At 43.8% G+C, this 27,977-nt stretch overlaps 1 protein-coding gene across 2 annotated transcripts; it reads left to right on the top strand.

Annotated features, from left to right (window-relative positions):
- Positions 1–530: 530 nt before the first annotated feature.
- On the top strand, positions 531–27,977 carry ZNF329 (zinc finger protein 329). 2 transcript variants are annotated; one of them, XM_012758071.2, is made up of 2 exons: positions 531–959; positions 21,793–27,977. In XM_012758071.2, exon 2 carries the CDS (start codon positions 21,801–21,803, stop codon positions 23,424–23,426), a length of 1,626 nt encoding a protein of 541 aa, XP_012613525.1. In that variant the 5' UTR covers positions 531–959; positions 21,793–21,800; the 3' UTR covers positions 23,427–27,977. The 2 variants fall into 2 exon arrangements, with proteins under 2 accessions (XP_012613525.1, XP_012613524.1); XM_012758070.2 differs by having other exon boundaries at positions 531–5,220.

Raw genomic sequence — 27,977 nt, 5'->3', positions numbered from 1 at the left:
CTCACGCCTGTAATCCTAGCACTCTGGGAGGCTGAGGTGGGCGGATTGCTCAAGGTCAGGAGTTTGAAACCAGCCTGAGCAAGAGTGAGAATCTGTCTCTACTATAAATACAAAGAAATTAATTGGCCAACTAAAAATATATATAGAAAAAATCAGCCGGGCATGGTGGCACGTTCCTGTAGTCCCAGCTTCTCCGGAGGCTGAGGCAGGAGGATCACTTGAGCCCAGGAGTCTGAGGGTGCTGTGAGCGAGGCTGATGCCACGGCACCCTAGCCTGGGCAACAGAGTGAGACTCTGTCTCAAAAAAATAGAAAAAATTGGAGTTGGAGTCTGAGTGTGGACACCACTGGTGCGGTGCCAGGCGCCCTGGCTGAGCCCAAGTCCAGAGGAGGGGGCCAGTCCGGCCCGTCGCCACTTCCCGCACTTCCAGCAGAGGGCGCCGTCGCCATGGCCAACTTGACCCACGGGAAGAAGGCGACACCCCGGGCCCGGGGCCTTCTGGGAAATGTAGGCGGCTGACGCACAAGCACGCGCGCAATGCTGCTGGAGGCCCGGATAGAGCGTGAGGCCCAGTGGCGCGCGCATCGGGGGGTTGGCAGCGGCCGGGGCGCGGGCAGAGCTGCGCAGTTGGCATGAGGCCCAGAGTCTCTGCTTATCCCGGTGTCGTGGCTCGGCCGGGGTGCGCCCAGCCCCTGACCCGTAGCCCGCACTCGGGGACGCGCCCCGCTTGCAGCGTGCCCTAGGAGCCACCTGTCCTTGGGTGCCCGGCCGGTGATGCCCCGCCCGGCCGGCCTCCGCAGAGTCTGAGGATCACGGATGGATGGGGCAGGGGCTCTTTTTCTGAGTCTGCAGTGTTGTTGGTTTAGTGGCTGCGGAATGTGAGTCCCAGGAAGTCGCCCCTGGAAGAGACCTGGAGCGGGAGGCAGCTTCTCAGCGGGGCGCGCCACTCTGGAGCTGAGGTGGGAGAATCACTCGAGCCCAGGAGCTTAAGATTGTGGTGAGCTGTGAGTGGGCCACTGCACTCCTGTTTGGGCAACCTTGTGTCTTTAAAAAAAAAGAGTAATATTTTGAAAGGAACCTTTTTTTCTAAGCAGTAAATCCTTAAAGTCACCAGCTGCATCAGCCTCTAACAAGAGAGTCAGCCTGTGCTTTGAAGCTTTGAAGCCAGGCATTGCCGGCTCTCTAGTTATGAAAGTCCTAGATGGCATCTTTTCGCAATGGAAGGCTATTTTTGTCTGCACCAAAAATCTGTAGCTTAGTGTAGCCACCTTCCTCAATAATCTTAGCTAGATCTTCTAGATAAAACCTGCAGTTTCTCCATCATCACTTGCTGCTTCACCTTGCACTTTTATGTTATGGAGATGGTTTCTTTCCTTCAGTCTCATGAACCAACGTCTGCTAGCATCAAACTTTTCTTCTGCAGCTTCCTCACGTCTCTCAGCCTTCATAGAATTAAAGAGTTAGAGCCTTGCTGTGGATTAGGCTTTGGCTCAAGGGAATGTTACAGTTGGTTTGATCTATCCAGATGGCTACAACTTTCTCCCTGTCAGCAACAAGGCTGTTTTGCTTTCTTATCATTTGTATGTTGACTGGAACATTTTAAACACATTAACTGTCATGTGAGTTGTATTTAACTGATGCTAGTTTTTAGCCTGGGGCTTCGTGAAGCATATGTAACTCACGTGTCTTGTTACCTTGGGAGCCAAGTGAACTTTTTTTCAAGTTGCATATAACTCACACAGAAAACAATACAAAATAAATTTTTCATTAAATTAGAAAGGATCATTTTGTTTTCAAAGTTTTTATTATATTTTCATAATATGACACTGTGGCCCCAAGGAAAAAAATTTTTTTTCTAGTGTGGCAATGTGTTAATTCTCTTCAAGAACTTTTCCTTTGCATTTACAACTTGGCTGTTTGGTGTAAGAGATCTAGCTTTTGGCGTAGCTTGGCTTCCAACATGCCTTCCTCACTAAGCTTAATCACTTCTAGCTGTTAATTTGGATTGTGAGATTTGCAACTCTTCATTTGAACTCTTAGAGGCCATTATAAGGTTATTAATTGGCCTAATTTTAACATTGGTTGTGTCTCAGGGAATAGGAAGGCCTGAGGAGAGGGAGAGAGAGATGTGGGGGTACAGGTGGTCTGAAGAGCAGTCAGAACACACACACACATTTATCCCACATCACTCATGCCCACTCCCTTTGTTCCTTAGTTGGTGCGCACCAGCCATGCAGCCACACTTAGATACCAGGAAGCCTAGGAAGTGGGCCCCTGGCTGGGCAGCCACATCCCAGCAGGACCTCCACCCTCTGAAACAGAGCAGGGTAGCACCAGACACCTCTAGCCACAGGTATCTGTGCACATCTTTTGTAACACACAGCACTCCCTTCCCCAAGGAGCGCCACAGTCCTGTCCAGGTGCAGCAGCCAGCCCAGTTCCAGAGGACCCTCCTTCTGTGGTAGTTGGTCACTTATCTGGCCATTCACTCCACCAACCCCAGCCTGCCCTGGTCTTCCGAGTTATTGCATCCAGCAGTTTGCTGAACATTTTGTGACCATGGTAATGCGGTCTCCAGCTTTCTATTCCACGGTATCTATTTTCTCACTGCCTGCCCTTTAAGTTCATGCCATGTGTTTTAAGTTTTTGGTAAAGCAACATCCTGCTTCAAAGCACCAAAATTCCATTGTAGCTGGTGTATAAGTTTTCTATTGTTGCTGTAACAAATTACCACAAACCTAGTGGCTTGATACAGATTTGTTATCTTATAGTTCTGCAGGTCAGAAGTCCAACACATTGCTAAAATCAAGATGTAAGCAGGGTTGTGTTCTTTTCTCGTGGAGAATCTGTTTCCCTGCTCGTTCAGGTTGTTGGCAGAATTCAGTGCCTTGTGGTTGTAGGATGGAGATCCCCATTTTCTTGCCAGCTGTCAGCTGGGGGCTGTTCCCAGACCGTAGAGGCTGCCAGCATTCCTCAGCTTGCCCTGGTGGAGCAGCTCCCTTGACTGGCAACTCCACACCACGGAGCTGGGGCAAGAATCCTGACAACCAGGTAGCCATCTCTGTCATACTTGTTGATTTTTTTTAATCTACAAAGTGCCACATTATTAAGATAATATGTTTAAATCTTCCCCTATAATTGTGTTTTTATGAAGTCTTGCTAGTATTTCAAATAGCATTTGCTTCTCTCTTTTGTTGCTGTTACTTGGTAATAGCAATGTACAACTATCATGTCCATTAGGGTTTGGAACTTGACTGCCAAGGCCCACTCAAATAGGGGTTTTATTTTTCTCATCTGACAAGGACTCCAGAAATAGGCAATCCAGAGGCAGTGACACAACTTGAGAAAGTCACAAGACCAAGCTCCTTTTAACATCTTCCTCTGCCATTCTTAGTCTGGGTCTTTGATCTCATGGTTGCTGAAAGGCTGAGGCATCTCCAGGCAGGAAGAAGGGGAAGAGCCATGGGCAGGAAGTATGCTCCCACTTAGCTTTTCCAGACACTCCATGTGATAGACTCCAGCTTCTATCTTGTGCAGACTGTGTGGCGTGGATGACCCAAGTACAAGAGAAACCAAGGTTTCTAGATGTTTAGCTACTACCATCCCTCATGAAATTGGGGTTCTTTTAGTAAGGAAAACAGGATAATGGACTTTAAGTTGGCAGCTAGCAGGGTCTACCTGGCTTGAGCCTCATATTTAATTGTTGTGTTACTTGGAGCCTAAAGTTTCTTAATGTCGAATTTTCTGCTGGGTGCTTGGAGTTTATTTTCCACTGTTTGCAAGGGAAACAGTTGTGGTGTGTTAGGAAAGCTCGCTGGTGGCCTGGTCAGTAAAGACAGGCCCCTGGGCAGTTCCTTTGTGTGATAATAAGATGCTAAAGGGTCCTGAGAAGCAGTTCCTGCCAGGGAGACCTGCTGGTGCAGGAACATCAAAGCACATTTCCTAGCTGCTTATTATCGATTCTTACATCTTGATTTTTCTATAACTCATGTGTTGATTTGTATTGTTAATCTTCTATGTGAAATCCTTAACCGTCCTATTCATTCTAAAAAATGTGTAGCTTCTGTTTTGCTAAGGAATTAATTATATTGTCAATGAATAATGAGGCATACTTATCTGAATTTTCACTTTTCTCAAAATAAAAAAATTAATAAATTATGGTATAGAAACATTTTAGCAAACTATACAGTAAATAAAAAGGCTCCACTACGAAACAATGATAGCATCAGATTAAAACCATAGGAGAGGCCAGGCACAGAGGCGGGATGACCGCTCAAAGTTAAGAGTTCGAAACCAGCCTGAGTAAGAGGGAGACCCCCATCTCTACTAAAAATTAGAAAGAAATTAATTGGCCAACTAAAAATACATAGAAAAAATTAGCCGGGCATGGTGGCGCATGCCTGTAGTCCCAGCTACTCGGGAGGCTGAGGCAGAAGGATCGCTGGAGCCCAGGAGATTGAGGTTGCTGTAAGCTAGTCTGATACCACGGCTCTCTGGGCAACAGAGTGAGATTCTGCCTCAAAAAAAAAAAAAAAAAAAAAAAAAACCACAGGAGAAAAGAAGTATCAGCGGTATAAAAAGATAATCGGGTAAGGAAATAAGTAAGCTGCAAGAAGGGCAGCGGGACCGACGTGCGCAGTGAGAGGTGGCAGCTAGAGGTCGGGGACTCCAGGCTGGGGTCAGAGGTCGCCGGCTAGAGGTCGGGAGCGCCGGGCGTCTGAGAGAGGTCAAGAGCGAGAGGTCTGGGGCGCGGGGCGTGGGTAAGAAGCAGTGGGTGAGAGGGTCCAGAGCGCGCCGCTGTCAATCAACCCGGAAGAACGAGGAGGGGCCGTAGAGCCTCCGGGGAGGTGCACATCCGGGTCCCGGCGTTCGCGCATGCGCACCAGCCCTGAACATGGCCGCTGCCGCCCGACCGCAGTGAGCCTCGCCCCGCGCATCGACCTTTCAGTGCTTCGGTTTCCCCACCGCCTAAAGGACGGCGTGAGGGCGCCGGGTTCTGGTGGGGCGGTGAGCGGCGCGTCCGCGGGTGGTTTCACACGCGTAGGGGGCGCGTCGGACCTGTCGGGGCGGGGGTCCTGCCCGGGGCGCGGCGGTCCTCGCGGGTGTGGACGCCCCCGGCGGCGCAGGCGAAGTTGCCCTCAGGCCGGCGTGGACGCTCCTCTGAGCGCGGGGTCTCCCGGAGCTGGTGTGGACGCCCCTGCTCTTCCCTTCGCGTCCCCTGTGAGTTCTGCGCTCTCACCTCTGAGCACGCCTTCCACTGTGGCCAACACGTTGGGGCCTCTTGGGTGTCCTAGCCCGGCTGCTGGGGCAGCCCCTGGGTCTGCCTCTTTTCTGCTGTCCGGTGGCAGTACTATAGTCCGAAGTGCGAGAAAAGACCACCTTAGAAACCGAATTGGGCCAAATTGTGAGTCTTTATTTACTGGCCAGGACTACTCCTGTCCTGCAGAGTGGCAGGCACAGAAAGTAGTGATGAGCAGGGAAAAATGGCCCCCTTTTAAAGGCAAAAAACCCCACACTCTAAAAATCTAATTAGCAAGCACTTTTACAAAAGCAAGAGAAAACATTAATCTTACATTTCTATCTTGTTTTAGCACAAACGGGGTGGGAGTAGTTGGAGCCTTGAGATGGGTTTTGTAGGAGTCACCGGCGGCAGCTAAGATTCATCCGAGGGGAAGCCTCTGAAGTATCCTAATTATGGACAGCATTAATCTTAGTTGAAATACATCCTGCATCCTGTGATCTAAGCCTGAGCGCAGTTCACTAGGTACAGAAAGCATTGTCAGGCGCCTCAGGGGGCCAGGGTGCTTTGACCCTGGACTAGCAGCTATATCCTGTGGTCAGTTGTGCCATGCACCACTGCCCTTCCCCTTAGTTTCTAAACTTAATCACCCTAGCACAGGCGAGATGGCAGGTGCTGAGTCAGATAAGGGTCAACTGAAAATTTCCCACTCTCCTAAGCTGGCAAGCAGCATAATACAGAAGCTGATGGCTGGTTATTGGCTACCTGTGGTCCCTAGGCCCAAACAGGAGGAATCTTTGCAGGTATCGGCCGGTCTCTGACAAGAAACAAGTGATATTGCTCCTAAGGGCTTTTTCACTGAGTCCTGCTAGTGTCAGGTCGCCTGTTCTTTTTCCGTCTGATATTTGCAAAAATCACAGTTTGCTGCAGTTTCAGTGACGACCGTGTTTTTCTGTTTAGTGGTTATTTTGCTGTCTTCCTTGGTTTAGTTGTTTATTTCCTTTGGCCCCTTCTCTCCCTTTCCCCCGATATTTTATAATAAAAAGTTTTGTGCCTGTAGAAAAGCTGAAAGGCTTGTGTGGTAACAACCTGTTAACGTCTCCTATACTTGCTGTATCCTGGATTTTTCCTTTTGTCCATCCTTTTAGCCATCCATTAATCTAGCTTTGTTTGGATACTTTTCAAAGTAAATTGCCCATATCACTCTACTTACCTCTCAAACACCTCATTGTGCCCAATGTGAATTAGACTTCAGTATTGCTTTTTAAAAAATTTCTCAGCCAAAATTGACCTTAAGTGAAATGCATAGATTTATTTTTTTTTGAGACAGAGTCTTGCTTTGTTGCCCAGGCTAGAGTGAATGCTGTGGCATCAGCCTAGCTCACAGCAATCTCAAATCCTGGGCTCAAGCAGTCCTACTGCCTCAGCCTCCCGAGTAGCTGGGACTACAGGCACGCACCACCATGCCCGGCTAATTTTTTTCTATATATATTAGTTGGCCAATTAATTTCTTTCTATTTATAGTAGAGACTGGGTCTCACTCTTGCTCAGGCTGGTTTGGACCTCCTGACCTTGAGCGATCCACCTGCCTCGGCCTCCCAGAGTGCTAGGATTACTGGCTTACTGGTGTGAGCCATGGCGCCTGGCTGAAATGCATAGATCTTTATTGTACCATTGGATGAGTTTTGACAAATGCAACCTAAACTTTTATCAAAATTACCATCACCTTGGAAAGATCCCTTACCCTTTGCCAATTTAAAAAATTTCGTTGTTTATGACTTGGGTCTGTAAAAATATGTTTTGAATGCTAAGCTTGACTTTTCTTCATTCTAATGCTTGTTTTCTTTCTCTCCACCCAACTTTTTATTTGGAAACGTTTCATATCTACATAAAAGTTGCAGGAATAGTTTTGTAGACATGTGTAAAACATCCAGATTCTCAAGTTATTAGCACTCTGCTACATTAGCTTTACTTTTGCCTTCTCCCTGTCTCAAGCACATGCATATACTCTCTTTTTATATTTTACAGACATACACAAATACGTAGGGTGTGACACATACAGTTGTGATAACACTGTATTTACATACACTTAGTTTTTTGGCTGAATTACTGAAAGTATGTTGTAGATGTCATGACAGTTCACCTTGGATCTCCTAAGAATAAGAACATTGTTAAACAAAACTACAGTGTTATTATCATATGCAAATACTTTATTATTAATACAGAACTCTATTTGTAGCTGGATTGGTTGTTTTGTATTTGTTTTGATCCAGGATCCAATCCAGGATCATATGTTATTTTTTTCTTTTCTTTTTCTTTCTTTTTTTTGAGACAGGGTCTTGCTCTGCTGCCCAGGTTAGAGTGCAGTGGCATCATCATAGCTCACTGCAACTTCAAATTCCTGGGCTCAGGTGATCCTCCTGCCTCAGCCTCCCAAGTAGCTGGGACTACAGGCACTCACCGCTACTGCCCAGCTAACTTTTTAATTTTTTGTCGAGGCAGGACCTAGGCTGGTGTTGAACTTCTGGCCTCAGCAATCTTCCTGCCTCATCCTCCCAAAGTGCTAGGATGACAGGCATGAGCTACCTGGCCCATGTTATCACATTTAGTTGTCATGTCTTTTTAATTTCCTTCAAACTTAAATGGTATTATCCTTTCCTGTTTTTTTTTTTCTTTTAACACTTTGCCTTGAGGTTAACTTTCCTGTTTTTTAAAAGACCCAACTGGTTATTTTGTAGGTTGTCCCTTGGTGTTCAGTTGATGTTCTTGTCAGGTTATCCATCTTTGGCAGGAAATTACCTAGGTGAAATCATGCTTTTTGGGGAGCCTCATATCAGGAGGCATGTGAGGTTGGTGGTGGTTAGACTTTGGTTCATATAATCAAAGTGCTGTCTGCTGGGGTCCTCTGCTTTAAGCTGCCCTTGGGGTAGTATTTATAATTCTTTGGTTTTTTTTAAATTTTTTTTTAATCTTATGTTCATGTTATAGTATTCATTTTGATATAGCATGATGCTTCATATATTTTTATGTTTTGTGCCTCTTTGTGTTGTTTAAGAAATATCTCTACCCAAACTCAGTGATATTTTGTAGTTCTATATTTTATTCTAGTCATTCTAAATTTTTTTTTCTCTAACTGTATAGGTCTTTCGTCCATCTGGAATTTATAAACATCTGTGTGTGACAGTGGGTGTAAATAAGGATTTGTCATTATTTTCCCATCTGAAAAGACAGTAAAAGAAATACTCTTGCTGATGTGTGAGTCTGCCTTTACCACCTGCCAAGTTATAGGCCTCCAATTCTGTCTGGGGCTCTCTTCCTTCCCAGAGCTTCGTGGACTGCTTGGTTACTGAAACTTTAGGAAAAGACTTGACTTTGGTAGAACAGCTCCTAGTTCCTCTTCCTCCCTTCCTTTTGTTTTTTAAGGAGATGTCTTGGATATTTCAGGGGCTGTCCTCTTCTATATGAATTTTGCCATGTTCCAGTGAAATTCCTACAGAATTTGCATTACGAAGGCATTGCTTTTCCAGGTTAGTCTGTGACAGTATGAGTTGTCATGGTTTCAGTATTGGGCCCACACTCATCTGTCGATTTGGTCCAGCTCCACGTGTATCCAAGTGTCCTTTGAGGTCTTCAATAAACTTTTTCAAGTTCTTGCCACAAAGATACTGTATAATTTTTGTTAGTTTTGTTTTCTATTTTGTATGGGATTTAAAATTTTTAAATGTTTTTAATTGATTATTTTAGGAAAGTATTGATTTTGGGTGTTGATAATTATTCATTCAGCAGATGATTATTGACCACTTACTATTGTAAGGTTTTTCGGAGGCAGCGAAAAGAAAAGACAGACAGAGAGAAAGGGGCCAAACCACATGGCTTTATTATACACTCCTGAACGAGGTTCTGGGGCCCCAAGAGAGGGGGACACCAGAAGTTGCCTCCATTTGAAGGGGCTGAGGCCTTTTATACCCTTTGGGCCTGGCTAGGGACTTTTGGCCGAAAGAGCTGGGATTTTTCCATTGTGACCTTGGGTGGTCGTTGAGAAATAGGAGGGGCTGGAGGTATTTGTGGAATCCAGGAGCGGAAACGTTCTTATCCCAGTGGACTTCTGGGTGCGGTTCCTCTCAGTGGGCCTGGCAGTTTTGTCCTGTGCCGGTCTGGTCTGGTCTCCTGAGCCTTTTCTTTTTTGATCTAGGGAAGGGAGAGGGCCCGCCACCAGCTGTACAACTACGTGCCAAGTTTTGTGCTGAGTACCTAGACTACATACGTAATAAGTAAATAGACCCAAACCCCTTTCCTGATAGCACTTATGATCTAGGGCATCATTTAACCTTGTGTACTCAACACATTTAAAAAACAGTTATTGGCCGGGTGCTGTGGCTCACGCCTATAATCCTAGCACTCTGGGAGTTCGAAACCAGCCTGAGCAAGAGCGAGACCCCGTCTCTACTATAAATAGAAAGAAATTAATTGGCCAACTAATATATATAGAAAAAATGAACCAGGCATGGTGGCGCATGCCTGTAGTCCCAGCTACTCAGGAGGCTGAGGCAGGAGGATCGCTTGAGCTCAGGAGTTTGAGGTTGCTGTGAGCGAGGCTGACGCCACGGCACTCACTCTAGCCCGGGCAACAAAGCAAGACTCTGTCTCAAAACAGAACAAAACAAAACAAAAAACAATTATCCATTTACTTTAATGTGAAGTAAAAAATAAATAACTAGGTGTCGTGGCCACTTGGGAAAAACAGGATGGACCCCTGCCCAAAATATGGTTCTGATGTTGAGACTGATAATGCCACACACACACATACTCTAACAGGGTAGAGGTTTATTTGTGATAAAGCTTTCTTTAGAGACCAAGGCAGGCTTCTCAAGCTAGTCCAAAAATAGCATGAGAGACCAGGAAAAGGAGACTGGCCTTTTATTATGATTAGAGAGTGGGGCTGGGATGAGGGTGACCTTCCATTTGTTGGGGCTTGTGTGGTTTGAACTTCCCACCAGAAGCAAGGAAGAAACACTCAGACATTTTTATTAATTTGCCCAGATGTTGGGGGGCAGGGAGAGAAAGGGGGAGAAGAGGTGGTCTTGAAAGTTGTCAACAATCAATCATCAAAAATAAGAGTACTGGGTGAGGTGGCTCATGCCTGTAATCCTAGCACTCTGGGAGGCCGAGGTGGGAGGATCGCTTAAGCTCAGGAGTACGAGACCAGCCTGAGTAAGAGTGAGACCTTGTCTCTACTAAAATAGAAAAATTAGCCTCATGGCGGGTGCCTGTAGTCCCAGCTACTCGGGAGGCTGAGGCAGGAGGATTGCTTGAGCCCAAGAGTTTGAGGTTGCAGTGAGCTAGGCTGACACCACTGTACTCTACCCTGGACAACAGAGCAAGGCTCTATCTCAAAAAAAAAAAAAAGGAGTGAGACTCTTGATTATACTGGATGATCAGATAGCTAACTTTATTAGGACAGGTTAAAGTTGGTGGCAGATAAATTCTGTTAATGAGTTGTTTTTTTTTCTTTGTTTAAAAAAATTTTTTTTTATTTCGGCATATTATGGGAGTACACATTTTAAGGTTTCAATAAATGCCCTTTCCTCCCCTCCCCCCTCCCACATGCCCAATACCCTATTACTGTAGTACCTATTTGTCCACTTAGGGGCTGCTCAGTTAATACCAGTTTGCTGGTGAGTGTATGTGGTGCTTGTTTTTCCATTCTTGGGATACTTCACTTAGTAGTATGGGTTCCAGCTCTAACCAGGAAAATATAAGATGTGCTATATCACCATTGTTTCTTAGAGCTGAATAGTACTCTATGGTATACATAGACCACATTTTATTAATCCATTCTTGGATTGATGGGCACTTGGGCTGTTTCCACAGCCTTGCAATTATGAATTGTGCTGCTATAAACATTCGAGTGCAGGTGTCTTTTTTGTAGAGTGTCATTGGATCTTTTGGTTAGATGCTCAGTAGTGGGATTGCTGGATCAAATGGTAGATCCACTTGTATCACTTTAAGGTATCTCCATATTGCTTTCCACAGAGGTTGAACTAGTTTGCAGTCCCACCAGCAGTGTAGGAGCGTTCCTGTCTCTCGGCATCCACGCCAGCATTTATTGTTTGGAGACTTGTTGATGTTAATGAGTTTTGAACGAGTAAAGTAAATGTTATCCTAGGCAGTACAGAGAGATGGTGGGAGCCATATGGATGGGCATGAATGGCTGAGGTCTGGCAACTGTTGATTTCAAGTATCATCCAGATGCCAGGCCTTGATTGTGTCCCTCTGCCCTTGAGAGGTGAGTGCCTGGAAATGGAATTCTATGCAAGCTCAGCTCTTCCATGTAAAAACTGTTATTTCTCCCATTTATGGTCTTAAAGTACCAGAAATATGCCATATGGTGTCTAGACCAGTGGTTCTGACCTTGACAGACTCAACACACATTTATTTATTTATTTTTGATACAGAGTCTCACTTTGTTGCCCAGGCTAGAGTGAGTGCCGTGGCTTCAGCCTAGCTCACAGCAACCTCAAACTCCTGGGCTCAAGCGATCCTACTGCCTCCGCCTCCCAAGTAGCTGGGACTACAGGCATGCGCCACCATGCCCGGCTGATTTTTTTTTTCTCTATATATTAGTTGGTCAATTAATTTCTTTCTATTTATAGTAGAGACGGGGTCTCACTCTTGCTCAGGCTGGTTTCGAACTCCTGACCTCGAGCAATCCACCCGCCTTGGCCTCCCAGAGTGCTAGGATTACAGGCGTGAGCCACCATACCTGGCCTTGTTTTTATTTTAAGAGTTTTAAAATTTTAGCTTTTATCTTTAGCCTATGATCCATTTTGCATTAATTTTTGTGTCATGCCCACTCTTTATGATCAATATTTTGCAGTGCACCCTTAATTTATAAGTAATATTAAATGCACATGTCATTTTTAAAATACTAAAGCCCTAAGTCCTTGTAGAGAATCAATAAAAGGAAAGGCATTTGCATTAAAAATACATGTTTCTGTATTTAAATGCTTGGGTGTAGCTACTCTAAAAGACAGGATGCAGTTAGATGCTAGAGACTATTTTTTTGGATTAAGAGAAGTCTTAGTGAAACTAGATGAAGCAAAGAATGGGTAGATGCTGCTGGCATAGTAAATTTTATGGAAGTGGACACAGCAGGTAGATTTTCTAAATAGGAAAGGAAGAGAGTTGGTGGAACCTTGGTGGAAGCGGGTTTTGAGCACTTACAAAAGTAAGGCAACATAAGCTGCCTTATCCACAGGCAAAAGGTCATATATTCCCTGTGTTTTGACCAAGAATAGCTTCAAGAAAATTTATCACAGACAGCAGTTCTCTAGTCCTGAAGTGTTAGCATGTACTGGGACAACTTTCAGTGTGAAGAAATCCTTGGAGATCACCTCCTCTAGTGGCAATAGGGAAGAGGACAACTTGGGGAAAGAATCAGTAAAACTGGGGGCTTTAGGAAGTGTGTACAGTGGTCATTTGAGGGCAGGGTCAGAGGAAGAGTAGGGGGAACAGGGAACCCCTAAAATATGTGAATATCATCAAGGTGAATTTTTTTACAACATAATTTTTGTACCATTGTACTGCTAAAATAATAATAAATGTGTAGAAGGACAATAATATATTTTGAAAACAGATTCTTGCATTAAATGTCCTAATTTATTATTATTTTCCCTAAGCCTGCCCTAATGTCCTCCTGAATACTTGTGATCATTTGTTACATCACTGGCACTCAGATCCTAGTCAATTGAGGATATTTTAGTCTGTTGGGGCTACTATAACAAAATGCCATAAACGAGTAGCTTATAAACAATAAAAATTTATTTCTCATAGATCTGGAGGTTGGGAAATCCAAGATCAAGGCATCAGATGATTTCTTGTCTAGTGAGGGCCTACTTTCTGGTTCATAGATGGCACTTCTAGCTGTGTCTGCACATGGTGGAAAGAGCAAGGGAATATTTTGGGGCCTCTTTTATAAGGGCACTAATCCCAAACATGAGGGTTCTACCCTCATGATCCAATCACCTCCCCAAAAGACCTACCTCCTAATACCATCATCTTGGAGGTTAGGATTTCAACATACAAATTTTGGGAAGAGACACAAACATTTAGACCATGGGAGAGGCTGGGCGCAGTGGCTCACGCCTGTAATCCTAGCACTCTGGGAGGCTGAGGTGGGAGGATTGCTCAAGGTCAGGAGTTCAAAACCATGGGAGAGGGTGTAATTGGAATGGCCAGTTTTTGACAGAATTCAGAGTAGGGAATGAGTCCATGAATTCAGGGCAATGTCTGAATTTATTGTAAGTGTCCTCCTAAATGAAGGTACCGTTCCCCTAATGTCTTATAACACATGTAATATTATTCTGTTGTAAAGTACCCCAGGTTGATGCCTGCAGGAACTTTGGTCTACAGAGTGGCCTAGTATCATGTGGGATGATCCTGAGCATGGTAGCAAATGGCTACCATGGCATCCTTGGCTCAGGCTTATCAGATGCTAGCAATTCCCCTTTGTGAAAATTGCCTCAAACTTTGTGACAACGTAACAGCTCCAAATATATCTGGATGTCCCAGAGGAAGTACTGCCAAGGTGAGAGCTGTAGGAGACTTGTTCAGCTCTCTTCCCTGTAGGTTCTCTGCCCTTAGCATCAGTAGCACTGTTCTTGAAGGCTTAAGTTTACTTATTACAGCTTTATTGAGATATAATGTATATAACATAGATTTACCCATTCAAAGTAAACGATTCAGTGGAGTGGTTTTTAGTGTATTCACAAAGTTGTGCAATCATTACTATCATACGGTCTAATACCAGAACAAGTTCATCAACCCAAGAAGAAACCTGTACCCATTAGCAGTTAATCTTTATTCTCCCATTCTCTCCACCAGCCTCTGGCAAACACTAACTGACTTTCTGTCTCTATGGAATTGCCTGTTCTGGACAGTTCACATAAATGGAATCATATAATATGTGGTCTTTTATGTCTGACTTCTTTCACTTGAACATAATATTTTCAAGATTCATCCACGTTGGAGCATATGTCAGTACTTTGTTCCTTTATATGGCTAAAGAATATTCCATTGTGTGGGTATTTCACATTTTGTTTATTCATTCATCAGTTGGTGGACATTTATTTGGGTCGTTTCTACTTTTTGTTTATCACAAATAGTGCTGCTGTGAACATTCATCTACAAGTTTATGTGTGAATATATGTTTGCATTTTTCTTGAGTAGATAACTAGGAGTAGAATGGCCAGATGATATGACATGTTTTACTTTTTGAGAATTGCCATACTGTTTTCCAAAGCAGCTGCACTGTTTGAGGGCCCCAGTTTCTTCACATCCTTGCCAATACTTGTTTTTTGTTTTTCTTTTTTGAGACAGTCTCACTCTGTTGCCTGTGCTAGAGTGCCGTGGTGTCAGCCTAGCTCACAGCAACCTCAAATTCCTGGGCTCAAGCGATCCTCCTGCCTCAGCCTCCTGAGTAGCTGGGACAACAGGCATGTGCCACCATGCCCGGCTAATTTTTTCTATATATTTTTAGTTGACCAATTAATTTCTTTGTATTTTTATTAGAGACAGGGTCTGGCTCTTGCTCAGGCTGGTTTTGAACTCCTGACCTTGAGCGATCCACCTGCCTTGGCCTCCCAGAGTGCTAGGGCCAATACTTGTTAATGTCTGTTTTTTTGCTGTTGATTTTTAGTATTGGCCAGACTAGTGAGTATAAAGTGGTCTCTCACTGTGGTTAGTGCTCCCTAATGACTGATGGTGTTGATCATCTTTTCATGTGCTTATTAGCCATTTGTATGTCTTCTTTGAAGAAATATCTATTCAGATCTGCTATGGACTAAATATTTATGTCCCCCTAACATCAATATGTTGCAGTCTAATCCCCAAGGTGATGGTATTTAGAGGTGAGGCCTTAAGGAGATAATTAGGTCCTGAGAGCAGACCGTTATGAATGAGATTAGTACCCTTATAAAAGGAGACAGAAGAGCTCCTGAGAGCTTGCTTCCTGTTTTTCTCTGCCATGTGAGGGCACAGTAAGAAGGTGGCTATGTGCAAACCAAGAATAAGTCCCTCACCACAACCTGATCGTGCTGGCAATCTGATTTTGGACTTCCAGGCTCCAGAACTGTGAGAAATAAATTTCTATTGTTTAAGCCACCCAGTCTATGGTATATTTGTTGTAGCAGTCCAAACTAAGACAAGATCCTTTGCCCATTTTTAAAAATTGGATTATTTGCCTTTTTATTATTGAGTTGTAAGAATTTTATATGTTCTAGATACACGTATATAAATATTTTCTCCAGTTTGGTAGGTTATCTTTTTACTTTCTTGGTGGTGGTTAAGTCTTCAACAATGGAAGTATCTGCCTGGTTTGAGTTTAGTGCTGTTTACAACTAAATGATCCCAGCCAGTTACAGATTTCTTTGTTCCTTCTCCACTTGCACTGCTTCCCTTGACTAGCCTTAAATGAAGGAAGGACCTATTTTTAGATGAAATGGACATTCCCTTTGCTACTCAAGGCTGGTTCCCTTCCCTGTCCCCAAGACAGTCATGATCACAGCTTTGGTAGGTGTCTAACCAGCCCATTATTATACTTTTACTTCCAGAACATATATATACGTTCTGAATAACGTATATGTATGTTCTGGAAGTACATACATATTTTTTAAAACAGAGTCTCTCTGTGTCACCCTGGCTAGAGTGTAGTGGTGTGATCATAGCCACTGCAACCTCGAACTCCTGGGCTGAAGTGATCCTCCTGCCTCAGCCTCCCAAGTAGCTGGGACTACAGGCATGCACCGCCATGCCTGGCTGATTTTTTTCTATTTCTAATAGAGATGGCATCTCTTGCTCAGGCTAGTTTCCTGACCTCAAGCATTCCTCCTACCTCGAACTCCCAGAGTGCTAGGATTACAGGGGTGAGCCACTATGCCTGGCCTAATATGCAGAATATTTTATGTGTCTATAGGATTTCCCTAAGTGATATCCTGTATGTGTCTGATTTATCTCATTTCTTTTAACCATACACATGCATTCTCCTCTTCACATACCTGCAAGGAGATGCTCTCAAGTCTTGTTTTCACAGGGTGACCAAAGGCCACCCAGGCCACCATCTACCCAGAAGTCTCAGCACAGGAAATGTGTCATGGTAGCATGGCAGCCTCAGGAGGTCCCCTCAGTGGAAGAAGTCCTTGCAGTGTCCAGGAGTGGCAGCTGGAAGCATAGTCCTCCTGACCAGCTGGCCCCTTCACATCACTGTTGAATGCTGTGCACATAGTCAGTGTCTGAGGGGTTGGCCTTGGCTTAAAAATGGATGATTTTTATGTTTCCTCTTTAGGTGTGATATTTACCTTAATTCCCTATGTTCCCCATTAAGAATTTTCATCAGGAGTCTGAGCTTTCCTTCAAGCACTTTCTGAATTTATTGAGATAGAGTAAAGGGGTCTACTACTTTAATCTCAGTATTTTGATCATCAGTGTGGGTGAGATTTCCTCATACTGCTTTCTGAATGTATTGCAATAAGGTGTAAGGGAACTCTCTTGTATAAGACAGTTAATAGGGGGAATTAAAGTAATAGATGTTCTGATGCTTCAAAGTCCTTGCATTCCTAGGATATACCCAACTTTGCCATTTTGGTAACTTTCTACTGTTTCTTAGTTAAATCTCCATTTCACAGCTAATATCACTTTCCTTCTTGCATTTTTTTATGATTACCCTTGCCAAAGATATGCCTATTTCATGAGTCTTTTCAAATAACAGACCTGGTTTTCTTCATTTTCTCAGCTATTTTCTTGTTTCTAGTTTCCTTAATTTCTGGTCTTATTTTTATTATCACTTTCCTTCCACCTCCTGTTGGTTTAGTCCACACTTCTTTCCCTTCAGTCTTAGGTTGAACAGTGAGATTGCTAATCTTCAGTTTTTTGTCTTCTTTTTATTAATCAAGTTAATGGTAAGCAGTATAAGTACGATTACATAAAAATTCTCATATTTTACATGTTTAAACTGTTTTTCATTGTCTTTACTTATAAGGTTTAACACCTTATAAGGTGGCAGCCACCCTGAAACTTCTTTCTAGTGATGCACTAGCGTACACAGTGTTCTGAAGTGCCACTCATGCGGAATTTATGGCTTATCCAATGGATGTATGAGCAGTAGATTTATTGTTGAAGGATCATCAGTCATATAGTGAAGCCAACAAGGCCATTTTGGTGGCACCATGCTTCATCCATAAACCAAAATGTGTTTTTGCCATTCATTTCAGTGGTATATACAACCCATAGCTGATGGCCTGAAGAAAATTTGTAGATAGCCTTGGAGGCCACCATGTCTGCTGACATGCTGCAATCCATGCATCAGGACCCATAGGAACTTCATCTTTTGTCTTTTTAAAATATAAGCACTAAAGACATTTCTGTCTAGGGTCTATGTTTGCTGCATCCTCATTTGCCACATGCTTAGAAATGTGCCATTTTCACTGTTGTGCAGTTCTAGGTGTTTTCTAATTTCCATCAATTTGTCAATTGCTGAGAAACAGGTTTTCATTTTTCCAAATAAATAGGGGTTTGTTTTACTCATTGTCTTCTTTTTTTTTTTTTTTGAGACAGAGTCTTGCTTTGTTGCCCAGGCTAGAGTGAGTGCCGTGGCGTCAGCCTAGCTCATAGCAACCTGAAACCCCTGGGCTCAGGCAATCCTCCTGCCTCAGCCTCCCGAGTAGCTGGGACTACAGGCATGCACCACCATGCCCGGCTAATTTTTTCTATATATATATTAGTTGGCCAATTAATTTCGTTCTATTTTTAGTAGAGACGGGGTCTCACTCTTGCTGGTTTTGAACTCCTGATCTCGAGCAATCCGCCCGCCTTGGCCTCCCAGAGTGCTAGGATTACAGGCGTGAGCCACCACACCCGGCCTACTCATTGTCTTCTGACACAGAGTCTTTATCTGGTCCATTAAAGCCACTTATATTTATTGCTACTGGTGACATCTTACCATATATTTCTATTTAGCCTGTCCTTTTTGTACTGCTTTCCTGACCAGCTTCTTCTGGATTGTTCTGGTTTTATTATTCCTCTCTCCCTCTACAAGGTTGGGGCTGGATCATACTCTGTTGCGGGGGGCCATCCTGTGCATTATAGGATGTTTACCAACATCCCTGGCCTCTAGTGTCATCTGCCCCCGAGTCATGACAACCAAAAGCATCTCCAAACATTGCCAGGTGTCTTCTGGGGGTAAAACCATCCCTGGATAAAAACCACTGCTCTGTAGGCTTGGAAGTTTTACATTACATTTATTCTTTCATTCCTGACTTGGCCAGGTCTAACATGAGTCATGAACAATATTAGGGCTTCAGAACACTTAATTCATTACCCCTTTTCCATCTTACAGGCCACTGCTGTCCAGTATTTCTAATTCCCAAAGTCATTGTTATTGCTGCATTTAATGTGGTCAGCACTGGATTTCATTTAAATATGCATTCATCAGTTCCTTTTCTTTTCATTCTTTCTGTGTTTTTTCCTGAAGCATGAGTTTTTCTAATTATTTTGGCTAGTGTCCTTGGAGATGAACTCTGGTTTTGCTTTTTGAAGCTGTCTTCATCTTAACCTTCACTCTTGAAAGACAGTGTGTCTGATATTTTTTTCCTCCAGCACTTGGAAAGTAACCTTCCATTACCTTTGGTATTTTTCTACTTGACTTTTGCTAGTAAGTGATCTGTCAATGATAATTTTCATCCTTCACCAGCAGTCTGTCTTGTCCCTGCCAGCCTTTAAGACCATCTCCATAGGTATGGATTGAGTTCATTTATCTTGCTTTCTGAGTCTGGGATACCTACAAGTGGAATTGCTGGGTGGTGGGTTATGCCCATTTTGTGTTTTAATGTTGCTACCAGGTTGCCCTGCCAAGCAGACTGACAACTTGCCTCCCAAGTCTTCCCACATGACCTGCCCTAGCTTTATATTATCACACTTTATTTGTATTTACAAAATTTGCCCATTTCATATGAGTATTTTTTTTTTTTTTTTGAGACAGAGTCTCGCTTTGTTGTTCAGGCTAGAGTGAGTGCCGTGGCGTCAGCCTCGCTCACAGCAACCTCAAACTCCTGGGCTCAAGCAATTCTGCTGCCTCAGCCTCCCGAGTAGCTGGGATTACAGGCATGCGCCACCATGCCCGGCTAATTTTTTCTATATATATTAGTCAGCCAATTAATTTCTTTCTATTTGTAGTAGAGACGGGGTCTCGCTCTTGCGAGAGCTGGTTTCGAACTCCTGACCTCGAGCAATCCGCCCGCCTCGGCCTCCCAGAGAGCTAGGATTACAGGCGTGAGCCACCGCGCCCGGCCATATGAGTATTCTTTAAGTTGGTAATTGCCTAAATGATAATGAAAATGAGCAAATACTCATTTTCATGACATTTCTGTGTTCTTTTTTTTTTTTAAGACTAGTCGAGTACAGTAATGAGGAGAGGGGAAAGTAGTAGAACAAGGAGTTAAATCTGTAACTGACTGAGAACAATCAAATGAGATAACTCACTACCTTCAGACCAGCCACATTTCTGTTTTCTATCCATGAAGTGCATCTTTGTATCCTTTCCCCATTTTTTTTTTTTTGTGGTTTTCAATAAGAATTCTATATAGACTTGGAGCCCTATATTTTATAGTATTTTCTTTCCATGTGGCACTTGGGTTTTATCTCTTATTATATTTTATTGTATGGAAATTTTAAATATATCAAACTTGTTCATCTGTATGGGTTTTTTTTTTTTTTTGGATACATTCTTTTACTCTGCTGTCTGGGTAAGTGCTGTGGCTTCCCCTAGCTCACAGCAACCTCAAACTCCTAAGCTCAAGCGATCCCCCCACCTCAGCCTCCTGAGGACCATAGATGTGCACTACCATGCCTGCCTAATTGTTTTGTATTTTTAGTAGAGACAGGGTCTCGCTCCTGCTCGGGATGGTCTCGAACTCCTGAGCTCAAGCTATCCTCCCGCCTCAGCATCCCAGAGCCCTACGATTATAGGCGTGAGCCACTGCACCCAGCCTGGTTTTTGTTTTCAAGCTTTGTTGATCAAGGTTGTTGTCCCACTCATGAAGGTATCCTACATAATTTATTTTATATAGATTTTATATATTTATTTTTTTATAGACAGGGTCTCACTTTGTCTCCCAAGCTGGAGTGTAGTGGCCCAATCATATCTCACTGCAACCTCCAATTCCTGGGCTCTAGCTATCTTCCTGACTTAGCCTCCTGAATAGCTGGGACTACAGGTGCACACCACTATACCCAGATGATTTTTTAAAAAGTTTTTGTTAGAGATAGGGTCTCGCTATTTTGCCCAGACTGGTCTCAAACTCCTGGCCTTAAGCGATCCTCCTGCCTCCCAAAGTGCTGGGATTACAGGCATGGGCCACTGCACCCAACCTGTCCTACATAATTTAAACTTGACTTTATATTGATGTCTTTATCCATCTGAAATTTTTTTTTTTTTTTTTTTTTTTTTTTTTTTTTTTTTGAGACAGAGTCTCACTTTGTTGCCCGGGCTAGAGTGAGTGCCGTGGCGTCAGCCTAGCTCACAGCAACCTCAAACTCCTGGGCTCGAGTGATCCTTCTGCCTCAGCCTCCCGGGTAGCTGGGACTACAGGCATGCGCCACCATGCCCGGCTAATTTTATATATATATCAGTTGGCCAATTAATTTCTTTCTATTTATAGTAGAGACGGGGTCTCGCTCAGGCTGGTTTTGAACTCCTGACCTTGAGCAATCCGCCCGCCTCGGCCTCCCAAGAGCTAGGATTACAGGCGTGAGCCACAGCGCCCGGCCTTGAAATTTTAAAATATATATATTGTGAGACGAGAATATAATTTCCTTTTACTTTAAAAAATATAGAGAACCGTTTGTCTTAATATTGTGAAGTCAGAGTAGTGGGAGGTGAAAGGAAGGATGAAAGGAAGAGGGTGGTGAAAGGAAGGTTAGTAATGATGAAGACATGAACAGCTGCTTACAGAATACTCTTAATTCCCTACCACAGGACTTGCCTCAGACATGATTCAGATTTCTTAACAACCCTGCAGGTGGTCACTGACAGATCTAGGACTTAGACCCAGAACTTTCAGGTCACTGAGCCTGTGCTGTGTCCCATCCATGAATGCAGGACTCTAACCACAGGGCACTGCATATTCAGTGCTGTTGTAAGCACCTTGTGAAGTTGGGGCATTGGAAATGTGTATGATGGGCAGTGGGCAACAGGGACAAGGATGCAGTGGCCAAGATGGAATTCCAGTGTGAGCTATGATGCCAGTCTGTGGTCTCCCACATATCACACTAATCCTTTTGGTGATGTTTACCCTTAATACTGTTCCTCATACCTGCTTTCTAAGAAGATGAAAATGCTGTGGGGCTCTTTTCAAATCTGTCTTGGCTCTCATTTTGCCTCCCCTTTTATAGATGTGAATTTTAAAAGGAAAACAAGTAAAAATACATACTGGCCCATCATTATTTTCCATTCCTCTTCCAGATGTAGTTTCATATACCTAAGTCTGCCTTTTCCTTTTCAGCCTGGGGCATGAGACTGAAAATGACAGCTCAGAATATTCGTGAGGAAGAACTATCTTGTGCCATAGAAATGGAAGGATTTATGAAGGAGGTTCCTTGTTTTTCCATTCTAGGGGATAGTTGGGACTATGAGAACCAGGAGGAACATTTGAGGCAATCAGCTTTAACTCCAGAGAAACCAAGGGCTCAGGAAGCAATTAGTGAATATCCTGGTTTCGGGGAACATTTGAGTGCAAGCTCAGACCTTTCATCAGCTCAGACAGTTCCTATAACAAATGGCTTCCATATACATGACTCAGATGTTAGAAGTCTGGATTGTGACCCAGCCTTACACAGTTGTCCCAAAAGTTATGCAGCTAAGAGAACTAGTGACAATGCCTATGGAAAAGTCTTCAACTATTCCATCGAAGTTACTCAATTTGGAAGAAATCAAATCAGAGGGAAACCTTATAAATACCCTGAAAGTGTTAAATCTTTTAACCATTTTACCTCTCTTGGTCATCAAAAAGTAATGAAGAGAGGCAAGAAACTATATGAGGGTAAGGACTTTGGGGACATCTTTAGCCTGAGCTCATCTCTTAATGAAAACAGGAGGAATCACCCTGGAGAGAAACAGTATAAATGTACTGAATGTGGCAAATGCTTCAAACGGAACTCTTCTCTTGTTTTGCATCACCGAACTCACACTGGAGAGAAACCTTATACCTGTAATGCATGTGGAAAATCCTTCTCCAAGAACTACAACCTGATTGTGCATCAAAGGATCCATACAGGAGAGAAGCCCTATAAATGCAATAAGTGTGGGAAAGCTTTCAGTGATGGGTCAGCTGTAACACAACACCAGAGAATTCACACAGGTGAGAAACCTTATGAATGTCTAGAATGTGGAAAAACCTTCAACCGAAATTCATCCCTGATTTTGCATCAAAGAACTCATACAGGGGAAAAACCATATAGATGTAATGAGTGTGGGAAACCCTTCACTGACATCTCCCATCTCACTGTGCACCTCAGAATCCACACTGGTGAGAAGCCCTATGAGTGTAGCAAATGTGGAAAGGCTTTCCGAGATGGCTCATACCTTACCCAACATGAGAGGACTCACACTGGAGAAAAGCCCTTTGAATGTGTGGAGTGTGGGAAATCCTTCAACCGAAACTCTCACCTCATTGTGCATCAAAAGATCCATTCTGGAGAGAAACCTTACGAATGTAAAGAGTGTGGGAAAACATTCATTGAGAGTGCATACCTCATCAGGCACCAAAGGATTCATACTGGCGAGAAGCCGTATGGCTGTAATCAGTGTCAAAAACTTTTTAGGAACATTGCTGGCCTTATTCGGCACCAGAGGACTCATACTGGTGAGAAGCCCTATGAGTGTAATCAGTGTGGCAAAGCTTTCAGGGACAGCTCCTGTCTGACCAAGCACCAGAGAATTCACACCAAGGAGACCCCATATCAGTGTCCAGAATGTGGAAAGTCCTTCAAGCAGAATTCTCACCTGGCAGTACATCAGAGACTCCATAGCAGGGAGGGACCCAGCCAGTGTCCTCAATGTGGGAAAACATTCAGAAAGAGCTCTTCTCTCATCCAACATCAAAGGACACACCCTGGAGAGCAACCCATGGAAACATAGTGAATGTGGGCCACGGTTTTCTCCCAACTTGCTCTCAGAATCCTACATGAAGGTGTGTCTTCAGATGTGACTTCTCCCTGGTCAGTAGAAAAGATATTTTTTAAGAGATGGGATGTTGCTATGTTGCTCAGGCTGGTCTCAAACTCCTGGCTTCAAGTGATCTTCCTGCCTTGGCCTCCCAAAGTGCTGGGATTACAGGCATGAGCCACTGTGCCCAGCAGATTTCTTTAAGCTATCCAGTGAACTGATAAATGTGAGACATTCCTTAGCCAGATTATTAAATTATTCATTGGAGAATTCCTGGAGGGAACATAGGATGGTAATAAATGTGGACAAAGCTTCAGGGATGGTTCGGCCTATACCAAACATGACAGCATATACACTGAAATAGAACATGAGCATGTGTGGAAGGTACTTCCATTGAGATACCAACCCACTTCTGCATCAGAATGCTTAAACTAAAAAGAATCTGTGAAGGTATTCGGTATGAGAAATCCTTTAATAGGGAGTTTCCACCTCATTGTACATAAACAAACTCTTAATAGAATCAGACCTTTAAAATATAATCAGGAAGAGAAGCTTTTTGGTAGGAGCTCTTACTGTCTTTTCTGTATCAGCAAACAGGTACTGGTGAGAGATCCTATACAACACTCCACTCACAGCACTACAGCATTATAGTTAGATTTTGCTATTTGAAAGCATTTCTGTGTTTGAGTCCTGACAGAATGCTGAGGACTTGTTTCGGAAGGGGAAACTCAATGGAGAAATTGCTTGTGACTGAACAGCAAAGTTGTCCCTCTTAAAGCTAAAAAAGAAGCTCATGCTAAGATGGAAAGGGAATAAACACAATTTGTTGCTTTAGTTGTTGAAACAAAAAATACTGAGTTGTTAATGTTTACGTTACCTTCCACCCTTGGCACCAGTTATTCATTTAGGACACTTCTAATTTGTCCCATTCAACTTCTCTGAACCATAATTATAAAGGTCTTATTGCCATGTTGAAAATGTTTATAATATGGTAAACAGAAGGTTTGCTATCTTTACAGCTATGTAAACATATGTGCACATATGAACGTAGATTGGAAGTGGATGATGGAAAATAAATAAACGTGGTTTCCTTATGGAACTGGAATTGTGTATGTTTTTTTCCCCTGTATTGTAAATTATACATTTTGGTATAATAATTTGATAATGACTAAATAAAGTGAAGCCAAAAAGTGAACTGGGGGTTTCTCTGGAACTTCTTTGCTAATAGAGGCTAGATCAGGGATCCAGGGCACCTGGAAGCATGGTGGGGTCACCTAGGCAGAAGCTTCTGTGGAAGCAGAGCATCTCAGCCCAGGGCATAAGAATCATTTTCTTCTATGGAACTTGGATTATGAGGGGTGCCATTGTGGAGGACAGAGTGGGTCTCAGAATGGGGAGCAGGAAGCTGCAGTGAAATCTGAGCTCTTTCTGAATGTTTTCCCTGGGATGACCCTGGAATGTCCCTTCCAAGGTGGTGCATTGCTAGCCAAGTGAAGTAGTTAAGCTGGTCAACACAGCATCAAAGCTCTGAGAGGGGATCCCCTTGGAATTTTGACTTGCCCATATCTTGTATTCCCTGGCTTCTATGGGCAAGTCAGAGTGAAAGCCACTTTGAGCTAATGAAGGCTGTGAGTTGCACGAGTTAGAAACCCAGCCAGGCATCTGTGGCTTCTCCATTTGGGTGCCCTTCCCTGACAGGAAGAACCTCAGATAAACCTCACAGAGGAAGTGGATCCCCACCTGTCTCCAATGCAGCCCATCCTGTGGTCCATGGAGGTGTGGGCAGGCTTTTTGTGAAGACTGGCTAGTTCATGTGTATGGGTGTCCTTTTCTTTCTGTGAAGCGAGTCCTTTCATCAGATTCTGAAAAGAGTGGGTAAGAAATCCTGATCCTGAAGTTTGTTGGAGTTGAGTTCTGAACTGCTGTCTTAAGATGAGCTTTTTTAGGAGCACATATCATGCCTCAGTGTGTGGCATGTGGCCTCTTCCCAGGCAGCATCAGCTGAAGAGAAATGTGGAACAAGTTTGCTTGCCCCATCAAATCCATTTCTAAGTACATCCCTTCTCTATAAATGTCCCAACCACCCCCTAGAGTTGCAAGCCAGGGGATGGGAGAGAAAGAAAGAGAAAGAGAGGAGAGAGGGAGAGGGAGCGGGAGGGAGAGAGAGAGAGAGAGAGAGAAAGAGAGACCTCAAAGAGAAGGAACGAGGTAACAGTGTGTAAAAGTATCCCTCTGCAGATTCAGTGCAGTATCATTCTTGACACTCCCAGTCTCACACTCAGCTGTCTTGTCCCCAGATTTCTTCACCAAATAACTTCTCTTTTGGGTCTAAGGGTGGGCAGAACCTTGGGCTGGATTTTAGCTGAAGTTTCAGAGGTTTAAAAGGATCCCACTGTGCATTGCAGTCAAGCTACACTGCCTCTCCCCAAGGGGAAAAGCACAGTGGCCAGTGAGGATAACAAGTACAGGACTAGAATGGGTGAGTCCCCTGGGCTTGGCAGCATTGAGGTTCTGTGATTGTGACCTTGGGTCTCCAGAGTGCTGGGATTCTATGGACCTGACCCTCAGGCCAGCAGGGAGGGCCTTCTAGCAGCCATCGTTCTCTCACAGGTGTGTCTTCTCTCGTCTGCTGTCTTAACTACAGCCTTCCTCATAAAAGGTGGCTGACCTGCACCAGCCCATGTTGGCTGTGTCACAGAGGAGGGTGGGCAGCCAGCATTGGCAGCTAGGAGAGAGTTAACTCCAGTCAAGAGAGATGGAGAGAGGAGGTGGGTAATGGAGGCAAGGGAGGGGGAGGGAAGAGAATGGCCTTGGGAAAGCAATTGGAGAAATAAAGTCCCCCATGCATCAGTGATTGCTTGGTGGAGCACTTCCCTGGACCACCTCAGATCAGGAGAGGGTGGTGCTGTGTCCCAGGGACCCTGGTAGCAGGGTGGGGCTTGTGTTGTCCAGAGATTTGTGTGTGTGTTTTCCACATAACCCACATAAAGAAAAGCACACTGCTTCTGCTCAGCCCAACTTTAATCAGGCCCCCTGAGTCCTCTGCTCAATGAAGCCTGATCTTGGACTTCTGTCCTTGTAGGATCCCAGTTAAGAAAGAATCCTAAGTTAAAATAGTTTAGCAAAAATCCTCCCTTCACCCTTGACACCTGATTGAATTCCTCATCCCCCACCCTCAGTATCTTCTCGCTGTGGTCTGCCTTCAGCAAAAATATTGCCTAGCAAGAATTCCCCCCTTATCCCTGATGTCTTCTCTTAGTAATCTTCCATCCACAGACCCGCACTGGTCCTTGTCGGAATTGGTATTGAGTCCAGTCTCTGAAGCCCTACCTACAAAACCCCATTGGAGTAGCCCGGTTGAGTAAGGTCTGCCTTACTGTGTGTGTTCTTTATGAAGGAGATATGCAGCATGCACTGTTGCTCAGGACTGTATGTTAGACTCATCCATGTTGCCCTATACAGTTATAGTTTCTTCTCAATATATATTCCACGGTGTGCATACACTTTGACATATTTAACTATTCTACTCTAGACCACTGGTTCTCATCCCATGGTGATTCTGCCCCCGAGGGACATGTGGAGACATTTGGGTGTTTGTGATAGAGCATGTGAGGAAGCTACTGGCATCTCGCAGTAGGGGTGAGGGATGGCCCCCACAGCAGCATTACCCAGCTCAGATTGTGAGCAGTACTGAGGCTGAGAAATATACACTTCTTGTTCATTCTTTACAAGAACTCCATCATTAAGAAAAAAATGGTCTCACATTCCCAGGATATGCATAGTCATTTATAAGTTACAGATTTGTACCTCCGAGTAGTAAGTGTATCTTAAGGCATACAGAAATCCCTGGTGGACTGTCTGGAACACCCAAGGGCCAGGCTGGGCACTCCACTTTGGCATCTGCTGCCCCAAGTAAAACATGCATGTGTTACAGTGTTAACGTCAGCAGCATCTCTGCCTCTTGGTTTCACATTTCAGATTCTGGGACCAGCTCATCTCCAGACCAGTTGTGGCCAGAGGGTAAGCACCCTGAAGAAGAGGTGTCAACCACAGAATTGGACTGAGTCCATGTAATTTTGTTGTGAACTGTTTTCCCCTTGCTCTTTTTTTAAAAAAGTTTTCTCAAATGAGCAGGAATCACTGCTATAATGAAAATACAGTAGTCGCCCTATATCTCTGGGAGGTAACATTCTAAGACCTCCAGTGGATGCCTGTGAACCCTCAGATAACCATATACAATTTTCCCTTGGTATCTCTAGGGATTGGTTGTGGGACCTACCTCAGATGCTTAGGTCTCTGGTATAAAATGGCACTGTATTTGGATATACCCTATGCACATTCCTCCATGTACTTTAGATCATCCCTAGAATACTTATAATACCTAATAGGATGTAAATGCTATATAAATAGTTACACTGTATTATTTAGGGAATAATGACAAGGAAAAAAGGCAGTACATCTTCAGTACAATATTTTAAAATATTTTCAATCTGAGGTTGGTTGAATCCAATGATGTGGAACCCA

The sequence above is a fragment of the Microcebus murinus genome, chromosome 16, assembly GCF_040939455.1.
Source record: "Microcebus murinus isolate Inina chromosome 16, M.murinus_Inina_mat1.0, whole genome shotgun sequence".
Lineage (NCBI taxonomy): Eukaryota > Metazoa > Chordata > Mammalia > Primates > Cheirogaleidae > Microcebus > Microcebus murinus.
This window is presented reverse-complemented; position numbering and strand designations above follow the sequence as displayed.